Source organism: Cervus canadensis, chromosome 8 (genome assembly GCF_019320065.1).
Source record: "Cervus canadensis isolate Bull #8, Minnesota chromosome 8, ASM1932006v1, whole genome shotgun sequence".
Taxonomy (NCBI): Eukaryota; Metazoa; Chordata; class Mammalia; order Artiodactyla; family Cervidae; genus Cervus; species Cervus canadensis.
The window spans coordinates 12,337,315-12,350,244 of record NC_057393.1 but is presented as its reverse complement, the minus strand read 5'-3'; the positions used below and the strand labels follow the sequence as shown (position 1 = coordinate 12,350,244).

Below are 12,930 nucleotides of genomic sequence, written 5' to 3'. Positions count from 1 at the left end.
GAACACCCGTGTGTGCACCTTCCTCAGCTCCATGTGTTCATTTTGTGTGCTTGTTACATGTGTGTTCACTGTGTTTGTATGTTTATCACATGTGCATATTCATCGCATGTGTGTCCCTAGCACGTGTTCATTATAGGGCATGCTGGGCAGGATACGGGGAGGGATGGGCAGCTGATGTGGTCCATCAGGAGTCCTTCCAGCCTTGAGAAATGTGTCCTCTGGGGTTCGTGAGGCGGGAGAAGAAGGGGGTACTCAAGGCGAGGGAGAGTTGACGTCCTTATCCCCAGCACCTGGCCTCCAGCTGGGGATGGGGACTGTCCACAGGAAGCAAGAGGACAAAATGAGGTGGTGGGGGGGCGGCGCATTTGTGAATCCATCTCACCCATTTGTGAATCCATTTCACCAGGCTTTCCTGAGCCAGTCGGCCAGGTTCAGCTGTAGTAAGGTTGAGGTCTAGTCTGGGGCTGATGCCAGGTCCCCAGTGGGGCTGCACAACATGGTTAAGATATCAGCAAAGAATGGGCACCCGGTGTAGGTGCAGAAGTGGGTGATGGGAGGGGCTGGCTAGGGAGGGGCTTGTCCCAGTCTCCTGGGTAGGAAGCTGCACCCAGGCTCACTGGGATGGGACGTGGGCTCTGGCACCTCAGGCAACACCAGCATCAGCTCCCCATCTTTCTCTCCCATCTCTGCAGGAGGCGGAGGAAAGCGCAAAGGGAAAAGCAAGAAGTGGAAGGAAATCCTAAAGTTCCCTCACATTAGCCAGTGTGAAGACCTCCGAAGGACCATAGGTAAGCTGTCCTGCTCCAGGGGGCGCGGGGAGGAGCTGGGAGGGGAGCGAGGAGCCCAGTCACTGCAGAGTCATCTGTCCAGCGTGTCAAAATGGACAATGCTGTAAAGTGGTGCCAGGTAGGAGCTCCAAGCTGATGCCTTTGCCAGTTGGCATAAAGATACAGCCAACATTCATCCAACATTCATGGAGCATTTGATGCATGCTGGGTGGGATCAACCCCCAATTACCCTTTGAGGCTGTTAATTTGCCTCCCTTACTTTATGTGTCTGTATGTGCCTGCTAAGTGGCTTCGGTCATGTCTGACTCTTTGCAATACTATGGACTGTAGCCCGCCAGGCTCCTCTATCCTCCTAAAGATGAGGGAGAGGCAGACTGGCTGGGACCTCGGGCTGTGGGGAGTGATGATGTGCCAGTGAGCTCCTGGCTTTCCTTTTTGCCTCCCTTATATCCCCGGAGACACTCACCACCCAGAAATGCCAGTGGGTGCAAACAAAGACGACACCTCCCATCCAAAAATAAATAAAGAAATAAAAATCGTGTTCTCTCTGGGCAATGGCCAGGGACAGGGACAGCTGAGCTGAGCTGGCCCCTCCAGAACGGTCACACTTTGGCCACTGTTCACCCCAACAATGTGGACACCTCACTTTCTACCTTCCTTCTCACTTACCCTTGAGCCAGATTCAGAGACCTAGTGCTCCCTCCCTCTCCATGTCTCTCATCTCTGATCCTGACACTTGGAGGTGAGCGAGCTCTACTGAGATTCATTCCCTGCCCCCTGATTCTCAGTCCCCCCCAAGTCTAACCCTGCTCCCCAGGAGGCCTCAGACCATTGCCCCATGCCACCAAGGCCCCTCACCTTCCGGTTGGCCTGGCCCCACCCTCTTCACTTCCGGCCTGGGGACCCGGGAGCCTAGGTTTTACCTCTGAGCTTTGCTCTGCCAGTGGACCCCACCCCACGGGCCCCCGCCCCATCTGTCTGTCTAGGTCCATAAACCAGCCTCTTGGCACAGTCCACTCCCCTGGGAGGGTGTGAGAAACGTGTGCGCTGGCGTGTGAAAATGAATTCTTCTGTTCTCCTTGAGGGCATTGAAAAGGCTCTGTGTGTGAGGGCAGTGTGAAGAGAGGCCGGGAAAACAGGAAGGCCGCCATAAACCAGCCGAGGGACTACTGCTCGCGGGGACGGGCCCCAGGGCTCGAGCCTTCCTGCGTGTTTACAGTCCGTCGCCCTGGTGTTTGCCCAGCCTCTGCTGGGGTCCTGCTGGAAGGCTTTCCTAAATAAAAATCTCATTTCTTTTCTAGACCAATACACAAACCAAACAGTGGCAAATGCCGCATTTATTTTTCTTGCGCACACATGAGCTCATTTTCTAAAGCTTTGGAGAGGATGTCCTGGGACAGGCTTTGGGCCAGGGTGACGCAGCCCTTGTGGACCTGGAAGGCTGTGTGGGAAGGCTCTTCATTAGAGGGGAGGACAGAGCCCTCTAGGATCCCCTGGACTGGCCAGAACAGTGGTCTGTTAAAGCCATACCCTCTCTCTTGCGCTCAGCATGGCCCTGACAACTGCAAGCCATCTCCCCCAGCAGAGACCCCAGGGTGATTTTAAGAAATGAGAACAGCACCCAGTGGACCCCTTGCTGAAACAACAGCCGCCTCTCCTTCCCCCTGGAATGAAACACAAACTTCTCACCGTGCCTTATGAGCACTTTGGTCGTTGTATGAAGCTTGGGGATCCCCTCTCAGAATAATGTTTTTACATATACAGAAAATAAAGTACATGGTGTTGCAAAGGAAACCAGTTCTTTTCCGATAATTAGATACTTTAAAATATTATGATCTGGAAGTATATGAGCTTTTTTGTCTTTCAGTCATGTCTGATTCTTTGAGGTCCCATGGCCTGTAGTCTGCCAGGCTCCTCTGTCCATGGAATTTTCCAGGCAAGATTATTGGAGCAGGTTGCCATTGCCTACTCCAGGGGATCTTCCCAAGCCATGCATCAAACCTGCATCTCTGTATCTCCTGCATTGGCAGGTGGAGTCTTTTACCACTGCACCACCTGGGAAGCTTTAATAATGCTCAGCAACTGGTCTAACCAAGGCTCAGCAACTGTTCTAATAGCTACTGTAATTCTGAATTAGTGAGGAGCATAATGGTGATTGCAGCCATGAAATTAAACGATGCTTACTCCTTGGAAGGAAAGTTATGACCAACCTAAATAGCATATTAAAAAGCAGAGACATTACTTTGCCAACAAAGGTCCATCTAGTCAAGGCTATGGTTTTTCCAGTGGTCATGTATGGATGTGAGAGTTGGACTGTGAAGAAAGCTGAGTGCCAAAAAATTGATGCTTTTGAACTGTGGTGTTGGAGAAGACTCTTGAGAGTCCCTTGGACTGCAAGGAGATCCAACCAGTCCATCCTGAGGGAGATCAGCCCTAGGTGTTCATTGGAAGGACTGATGCTGAAGCTGAAACTCCAATACTTTGGCCACCTCATGTGAAGAGTTGACTCATTGGAAAAGACCCTGATGCTGGGAGGGATTGGGGGCAGGAGGAAAAGGGGACGACAGAGGATGAGATGGCTGGATGGCATCACCAACTCGATGGGCATGAGTTTGAGTAAACTCCGGGAGTTGGTGATTGACAGGGAGGGCTGGTGTGCTGTGATTCATGGGGTTGCAAAGAGTCAGACACGACTGAGCGACTGAACTGAACTGAACTGATAAGTAATATTTCCAGATACCTGCAATGATGGTGATATGAATGGGTGTGAGATTTCTGTTGTTGACCATTCCCAGGCACTGCTAATGTTACTGTGGGTTGTTGTTGACATTCGTGACTCAAGGAAGTACTCATTTCCAGTTACAGGCTGATGAATAGAGAGACGATGTTTTTCTCCATCCAAGTTCAGTGAGTGAGTGAAGTCGCTGAGTGGTGTCTGACTCTTTGCGACCCTATGGACTGTAGCCTACCAGGCTCCTTCATCCATGGGATTTTCCAGGCAAGAATACTGGAGTGGGTTGCCATTTCCTTCTCCAGGAGATCTTCCTGACCCAGGGATTGAACCCAGGTCTCCCGCATCGTAGGCAGACGCTTTACCAGCTGGGCCACCAGGCAAGTCAAGGTTCAAGGACCTCTTAAATCCTATCCATGGACCTCTTGGCAATGCCCTTCCTATGCTGCCTTGTATGAGTCTGCCTTCACCTTGGTCTCAGTCACTCCCTCCACCGCTAGTGACTTTGCTGTGTTGGTTGCTTTTTCCTTGACTACCCCAAGCTTGTCTCTAGCCTAGAGCCTCTGGACCTGCTGTTCCTTCTGCCTAGAATGCTCTTCCCCCACATTCAGGGGACCTTTAGGTCTCAGTTCAGATAGCACTTCCATAGAAAAGCCTTCTGGGACTTCCCTGGTGGTCCAGTAGCTAAGACCATGCTCCTATTGTAGGGGGCCCAGGTACCATCCCTGTTCAGGGAACTAGATCCCACATGCTGCAACCAAAGATCCTGCATGCCACGGTGAAGATGGAAGAGCCTGCTTGCCACAACTGAGACCCGGTACAGCCAAATAAATAAATATTTTTTTAAAAAAGAAGAGAAAAGCCTTTCCAACTAATCTTTAGAAAGGGACTGTATTCTCCTTTTAATTGCTATCTTTCACATAGTGCTGTCTATTAATCCTCTTGGCCCATGACCCCAGCTGCAGTCATCTTGTGTTTAGTTGTTGACCTGTGTGTTTTTTCTCTCCCTCACTGGACTGGATGTCCCATGACCACAGTGACTGTGTGGGTCACCACTAGGACAGTGCCTGGCACACTGCAGGGGCTCATTAAATACTGGGAGAGTCAATGAAGTGAAATCTTGAAAATTAGGGCTCTGTTTAGAAAATCTGTGACATGAACTTGGCATTCCCAAATTTAATGTAGCCCATGGTTTAAAACTAAAAGTCATGAAAGTTCAGGCTTAGAAGGTACCTTAGAAAGCATCTGCTTTAACACGCCATTCCCCCATTCCCTACCAGATAGATGAACAAGTCAGAGGGGCAGGTGACGTGGTGACTCCTGGCCCAGGCCAGTTTCCCCTGAGGCAGCAATTAAAATGATTCTTACAGGGAGGTTAGACTTTTACAGAATTCTCAACTCAAGGAACTGGAGAGCATGTTGTCCAACCACCCTTTTCAGACCTGAGTCTGAATTTCAGAGTCTGTTAGCCTCCAAGAGGAGAAGTGACCTGCCTTGGACAGTCCAGGCCCCCGGTCCTCAGCTGCAACTCTCCATTCACCAGCATTATATTAACTCACAAACATTTTTTTGGCATCAGCCCCCAGCCAGTACCCAAAGCAGAGAGACTGCTTAGGCACTCAGAAAAAGAGACATTTCTGTCTCTTTTTTTCTTTCATCTTCTAAGTGTGGGTTGCCTGTTCATCAGATTACTGTACAAGTTTATTGGGCCCTCATGGTATGCTATGCACTTGAGAAACAGGCCTGATTCCTGACCGCTCCCCCCCCCCCCCCGCCCCGACCCCTGCTGCCACCCTCAAGCTCACTCATGGCTGAACCCAGGAGGCTGGCAGAAATAGGTGTTAGCAAATTGAGAAAGTTTCATGTTGGAGGGACAGATTGCTGAGCTGGAGCACCGTGCCGTGGGTCTTCCACCCATCAAGAACTTCTCTAGAGGAAATGACATCACTCTGAGCCTCTCAGGGCATCTCTTTGTGTGAGCTCCCGAGAGACGTGGACCACATCCTCCTTCTTGGGTCTCCATTGCTGGTACTGGGAGTAGATGGATGGATGGCTGTATCAAGTGATTGAATGAGTGCCGCCCTCCTTCCCAGCCTGGAAACGGTAACTAACTGTGAATGGCAGCAATAAGTATTAAGACAGAGATTCCTTGCCACATGTATCTACTTCCAATTGAGCCCCAGACATCAGTAACCAATTTTAGACAGTCCTGGCAGAGCAGACAGATCGTGAGACGAGGAAGTGTTCTCTAATATCAGCTTGATGAAACATCGAATAATGGCATTCGTTAGTAAGCTAATTGTAAGATAATTAGAGAGAGCCCAAATCAAAGTAGTTCTCAGAATATCCAGAACTTGGAAGGCAGGAACATCATTGTGAAGATAAAAGATTGTTGAGGTCTGCAAATATTTCTCAGTGACGCAGAAAGTTCTGTTGGGCATAAAGTGTGGCATTTTTATTTATTTAGCTCAGGCTCATTGCGTACTTTATTCTTTCATTAAAAAAGAAAAAAAGAGTATGAGGGGGCTTGAGTGAAAGAGTTGATTATTTCTCTATTTGGCAATATTTCTGCAGGAACTGTCCAAAAGCTATATAATAAATCAAGCCCCCTCCCCACCTCCTGGCAGGGTGACGTTTATGAGGAGACTTCTCACAGAAAGTAGATGCCGCCGTGCCCTGCACCCTCACGGACGGACGGGACAGGAGAGATTTCATTTGCCTTGTGGGAGAGAACCTCTTGCCAAAGCCTTAACTCTTTCTAGGAGCAGCAACTCTAGGCTGTGGGGGATTTCTAGAAGAAAATGTAGACTTTTAACTTTAAAGAAGAAAAACCCGGGGCTTCCCAGGCGATCCAGTGGTTAAGCTTCTGCTTCTCAATGCAGGGGGTGCTGGTTCAATCCTTGCAATGGGGGACTAAGGTCCCATTTGCCTTGGTGTGCAGCCAAAAAAAATTTAAAAATGAAAATAACGTGAAGTCTGCCTTGAGCTAGCTTAGTCTTGATTATTCACTCAGTGTTGCCCATGGTCTTTCAACAAGAAATCAGCCTACAGACACGTGTTGAGCCCCCTACTGTGTGCAGGCCCAGGAGCTGTACCATTGGCCACAGAAGCAATGTCATCTTGTGGAAGGCCGTTGGCATTAAAGTCAAATGGTGGCTTCGTGGCTCCCAGTTGTGTGACATGGGGCGAGTTGCTTGGTTTCTCTGGATTGCAAGTTTCTTTGTCTTGAAAATGGGACACACTAATACCAACCTGGTAGAATTGTTGGGAGGGCCAGCAGGGTGCCTACTACACACTGTCCTTATCACCATTATCATCATGGTGCGGTGGTGTAGGGTAAAGGCTGAAGGCCCTGCGGGGGAGGCTTTAGAATTTCCCGAAGAAGCCAAATTGGCTACAAATGATGAGTGGGGCTAGCCGCTATTGTGCAGATGTCATGTTGGCCAGTGATCCAGGGACCCCTGCATTGGGGTCAATTGAATCCTTCTCTTCCTTGAGCCCATGCCTCCAGCCTCCGCTTCCTGGAGGCCACCCTGGTCCCTGCCCCCCTCGGCCCTCCTTCCTCCCCTGTGGAAGCCGATGGTGTCACACTGTGCCCAGATCCCTGGCCTTGTAGGTTTCTTTCCTAGGACACAAGGATGCTCTGGAAGGTTGCACCGTAGAGCCCTGACAAGGGTTACCCCTGGGAAAGGCATTTCCTGGTGGCTCAGCAGGTAAAGAATCTGCCTGCAATGCAGGAGGCACAGGAGATGTGGGTTTGATCCCTGGGTTGGGACAATTTGTTGGAGGAGGAAATGGCAACCCAATTCAATATTCTTGCCTGGAGAACCCCATGGGCTGCGCTCCACAGGCTAGAGTCAGACACGACTGAAGCGACTTAGCACTGGGGAAGGCATAGAGGTCAGAGGGGACGTTAGCTTTATCTGTAAGATTTTTTTTTAAAATAATATTTTGTGTTTTGTGCCTTGAGATTTTGCACTTTTTAAAAAAGGTTTATTTTTAAATTTTTGGCTGTGCTGGATATTCGTTGCTGCTTGGGGCTTTTTCTCTAGCTGTGGCAAGCGGGGACTGCTGTCTGGTTTCGGTGGATGAGCTTCTCATTGCAGTGGCTTCTCTTGTTGTGGAGTGTGGGCTGTAGGGTGCTCGGGCTTCAGTAGCTGTGGCGCATGGGCTTAGTTGCATGTGGGATCTTCCCGGGTCAGGGACTGAACTGGTGTCTCCTGCACTGGGAGGTGGATTCTTTACCACTGAGCCACCAGGGAAGCCCTATAAGGTGATTTTTGTATAAAGGAGAATGAATTGGCAAGTTATATGTGTGGTCAAAGTTGAATGCTTAAAGATGGGATCTGCTGCCTGCTTCCACAGTGGGGCACTGGGGACAGTGATGCCATTTCCCTCTTTCCTGGTAGATTTTGGGTCCACTAATGAGTCTGTGGCCTCTGAGAGGATGATAAGAGTCTCCCTGTCTTTGCAGATCCTGTAGGACTGGCTGAAGGGCTCCTGCTTGGTTCTTCTGGGATGCTGGCAGGTGGGAGCCACCTGATAGCCAAAAGCCTTTGGCTGGTGGGGGTCTCAGGACCTTCAATCCTACAAGGATTTGGAGGAAGCCCAGGCCTGGATCAGCCCAGTCTGACCTGGGACCCCCATCCTTGGAGTCTCCAGCCTCCTCCTGGGGTGCTCAGCACTACATTCTGACCAGCAGAGACCCCTCACCCCACAGTGGTCTCCTGCCTGCACATTGTCAGCGCATCCCCTGATGTGCCAGGCACATCCCCTGACTGGAATGGGTGGCCAGGGTCGTCTCCCAGAGATGAGACAGGACTGGTCTCTGCTGCAAACAGCCTCCCTTTCTGCTCGTCCCTGCTCACGGGCAACTGGTCCCTTGGCATTGCCAGGCACACATCAGGGTCTGGAGAGGAGTCTGGGCTCCTGAGACAGGTCTCACCCCACCCAGGGTCTGTGTGACCCAGGCCCCTTCAGGCCTGCCAGGCTGGCATGCAAACGCTTGATTTTCATTGTCAGGGATACCAAGTCTCTCTGCAGACGTCATTCCCGTCCTTGGGGTGATAAAGGCGCGTCCCGTCTGTCATTCTGCCACTTACCATGCTCTGATAAGGCTCAGCATCTGCTTGTCCTTGGAGGGCAAGATAAATTTAGATGTGGCGGATTTAGAGCATCAGGTGACCTGTTTGCAGCTGTAGCTCTTAGGAGGGAGAGGGTTGCCTGGCTAGTCCCACAGTTTGCTGGGCATTAGTCTCACCTCCCCACCAAGATCAAGCCAAGGATTTCTCAAAATTGCCAACAACCATAAAAAGCTAGGAGGAAAGCTTGGAGCAGATGGGCTCAGAAGGAAGCAATATTGCTGACCACTGCAGTACCAGTACCAATACCACTGTAAGGCGAGGGCTGGATCCTCAGTGCTCAGCCTGGCCTTGGGTACAAGCACAATGCCCAGTGGCCCTAGTTGATGGGTTTCATGTTGGGCGATTCTTAGAACAGAGCTTTGATACGGATTTTATAGATGATCTGAGGTTGTGGTGTTCAAAGGCTGCTGTGCAGGGAGCATGAAAGATCTAAATTAGACTTCTGTCTGATCAGGCTTTCTTTTTGCCTTTTATATTTGGGTTTCTGTGTAAGGTTTTATTCCAGAGTTAAAACCAAGTTTGGTTCTAAGCCAAGTCTCCCATTTTCCAGGTAAGTGAACTGAGTCCCAGAGAGACAAGTGACTTGATGAGGTCTCTCTGTGACCTCACTCACTGTCTTAGTGGGCTCAGGCAGCCAGAGCAAAATGCCATAGACCAGGGGGCTTAAACAACAGAAATTCATTGTCTCACAATTCTGGAAGCTGGAGGCCCAAGATCAAGATGTCAGCGGTATTGGTTCCTTCTGAGCCCATCTGCTCCAGGATTTCCTCCTAGCTTCTTATGATTATTGGAGATTTTGAGAATTCCTTGGCTTGTAGAAGCATCACCCTAACCTTGTCTTCATCTCCACATGGCATTCTTGTGTGTGTGTGTGTCTGTGTATATTCAAATTTCCCCCTTTTTTAAGGACACTAGTTATATTGGTGTCATATTGGTTTAGGGTTTATCCTAATGACCTCATTTTAACTTGATCATCTCTGTGAAGACCTTATTTTCAAATAAGATCACATTATAAAGGACTAGGGGTTAGGACTCCAACATATCTTCTTTGTTGTTCAGAGGCTAAATTATGTCCGACTCTTTGAGACCCCATGGACTGCAGCATGCCAGGCTTCCTTGTCCTTCAGTATCTCCCAGAGTTTGCTGAAACTCATGTCCATTGAGTTGGTGATGCCACCCAACCATCTCAATCCTCTGTCATCCCCTTCTTCTCCTGCCCGAAATCTTTGCCAACATCAGAGTCTTTTCCAATGAGTCAGCTCTTCGCATCAGGTGGCCAAAGTACTGGAGCTTCAGCTTCAGCATCAGTCCTTCCAATGAATATTCAGGGTTGATTTCCTTTAAGATTGACTGGATTGATCTCCTTGCAGTCCAAGGGACTCTCAGGCGTCTTCTCCAGAACCACAGTGTCTTCTTTAGGGATCACAATTCAACGCCTAAGTACCCACCTTCTCACATAGTTTCTGGAGTTCAAGTTCAAAGGGCCAGAGGACCCAGAATCCCCCCAAGTCTGAAAGTAGACCCATCCCTCCTTCCCGACCTGGCTCGGGGTTAACCCCTGTAGGCTGAGGCTCACTGCCTCCCCACAGGCCACAGGAATGTCTGCAGGATGATTAACTGCTTTCCAAACCATGCTGCATGGTGCTTTTATGTTCCCTCTTTTTATTTTTGTTGTGATTGTTCACGTCATTGTAATTGGTAAATTACTTTGCTAAAAAAAATAAGAAAACGCACATGAAGGACCACACATAATTTTACCACTGGGCTGTAGCCACACTTAACACTTTCATGTAATTCCTTGTAGCTTTTACCCCTGTGCACATACCATGGTTTTGTTTATTAATCTTTTTCTTAATATAATTTACAAAATATTTTCCCATGTCATTAAAAACCTCCATAAATGTGATTTATGCTTTTCTATTTGACGCATATTTTTTGAGTGTCAGGCATTGAAGATACATCAGTGAACCAAACACAAAAATCTGTCCTCAGGGGCTGTCTGGAGGGGTGACTGTCTACACCAGGGGCCTGTAGGGAACTAGCCTACTGCCCAGTCAATCCCCACCTGTGTGGTTCATTTATTTCCTTATTTATTATTTCCTTTAAGTTATCTTCAAAATAAGCCCTCTTTCAGTGGCCTCAGATGAATCTGATTTTTTTTCCATTTATTTTTATTAGTTGGAGGCTAATTACTTTACAATATTGTAGTGGTTTTTGCCATACATTGGCACGAATCAGCCATGGATTTACATGTATTCCCCATCCCGATCCCCTCTACCGCCTCCCTCCCCATCCCATCCCTCTGGGTCATCCCAGTGCACCAGCCCTGAGCACTTGTCTCGTGCATCCAACCTGGGCTGGTGGTCTGTTTCACCCTTGATAGTATACTTGTTTCAATGCTGTTCTCTCAGAACATCCCACCCTCGCCTTCTCCCACAGGGTCCCAAAGTCTGTTCTGTATATCTGTGTCTCTTTTTCTGTTTTGCATATAGGGTTATCGTTACTATCTTTTTAAATTCCATATATGTGTGTTAGTATACTGTATTGGTGTTTATCTTTCTGGCTTACTTCAGTTTGTATAATGGGCTCCAGTTTCATCCATCTCATTAGAACTGATTCAAATGTATTCTTTTTAATGGCTGAGTAATATTCCATTGTGTATATGTACCATAGCTTCCTTATCCATTCATCTGCTGATGGGCATCTACGTTGCTTCCATGTCCTGGCAATTATAAACAGTGCTGCGATGAACATTGGGGTACACGTGTCTCTTTCGGATCTAGTCTCCTCAGTGTGTAAGCCCAGGAGTGGGATTGCTGGGTCATATGGCAGTTCTATTTCCAGTTTTTAAAGGAATCTCCACACTGTTCTCCATAGTGGCTACACTAGTTTGCATTCCCACCAACAGTGTAAGCGGGTTCCCTTTTCTCCACACCTTTTCCAGCATTTATTGCTTGTAGACTTTTGGATAGCAGCCATCCTGACTGGCATGAATCTGATTTTTTAAAGGCCTCTTATCTATCCCATGGTCTTCCCAGGTGGCTCAGTAGTAAAGAATCTGCCTGCCAATGCAGGAGGTGCAGGTTCGATCCCTGGGTTGGGAAGATCCCCTGGAGGAGGAAATGGCAACCCACTCCAGTATTATTGCCTGGGAAATCCCATGGATGGAGGAGCCTGGTGGGCTATAGTCCGGGGTTTCAAAGAGTTGGACATGACTAAGCTCACACACACACATATATCCCATGTATGTATTGTAATTTAGGGCGGTTTTTTTTTTTTTTTTTTTGGCCACCAGGCAGCATTTGGGATCTTAGTTCCCCAACCAGGGATCAAACCCATATCCCCAGCATTGGAAGCACAGAGTCTTTTTTTTTTTTTTTTTTACTTTATTTATTTTTAATTGGAGGATAATTGCTTTGCAATATTGTGTTGGTTTCTGCCGTACATCAACATGAATCAACCTTAGGTATACATATGTCCCCTCCCTCTTGATCCTCGCTCCCACCTCCCACCCCATCCCAGCCGTCTAGGTTGTCACAGAGCACCAGGCTGAGCTCCCTGCACTAGACAGCAACTTCCCATTCACTATCTATTTTACACATGGTAATGTATACATTTCAATGCTACTCTCTCAATTCGTCTCACCCTCTCCTCTCCCCGCTGTGTCCATAAGTCTGTTCTCTATGTCTGAATCTCTATTTCTGCCCTGTAAATAGGTTCATCAGTACCATTTTTCTAGATTCCATGTTTGTGTATGTGTGTTAATATGTGATATTTGTGGAAGCACAGAGTCTCAACCATTGGACTTCCAGGGAAGCCCCTGGGTATTTTTTCCCTCTCATTTTTTGCCATCACAATTAGTGTTCGAATGACCCTCTTTGTACTTCATTGTGACATCGCAGTCTCTGGCTCAGAGGTGAGAAAGCCCGCGCTGTCTTTCTGAATGCAGACACCCGAGTGTCAGCTAAACCCGAGTAGACTGCACTCTGCCCTCTGCCTCCCTCGCTTCCTCTGGAATGTTCCATTTCCAGCTCGCGCTTGCATCCACAGATGCCGTTAACATGAAATGTGCTGCTGATGGACAAAGCCAGTGAGGTTTGAGGAACACCTCCACCCCGCTTGCCAGCCCCGATTCCCTGCAGTCGCAGGCAGGAGAAGGGTTTTCTGTCTGTTTTAAGGCCTGTTGCTGAAAACAGGGGAAAAACAAGCTGGTTTATGCAGCAACAGGGACCTCAAAGCAGCCCAAGAGGCCAGCCGACCCGCAGCA

At 48.6% G+C, this 12,930-nt stretch overlaps 1 protein-coding gene across 2 annotated transcripts in view; it reads left to right on the top strand.

The window, feature by feature from the left end:
* The window catches only part of GRK5 (G protein-coupled receptor kinase 5), a 226,675-nt gene that overhangs the window by 102,411 nt on the left and 111,334 nt on the right, over window positions 1-12,930 (top strand). For both annotated transcript variants that reach the window (XM_043475307.1, XM_043475306.1), the window contains exon 2: window positions 693-788. In XM_043475307.1, coding sequence (XP_043331242.1) covers window positions 693-788 — 96 coding nt within the window. The remainder of the gene's footprint in view (window positions 1-692; window positions 789-12,930) is intronic.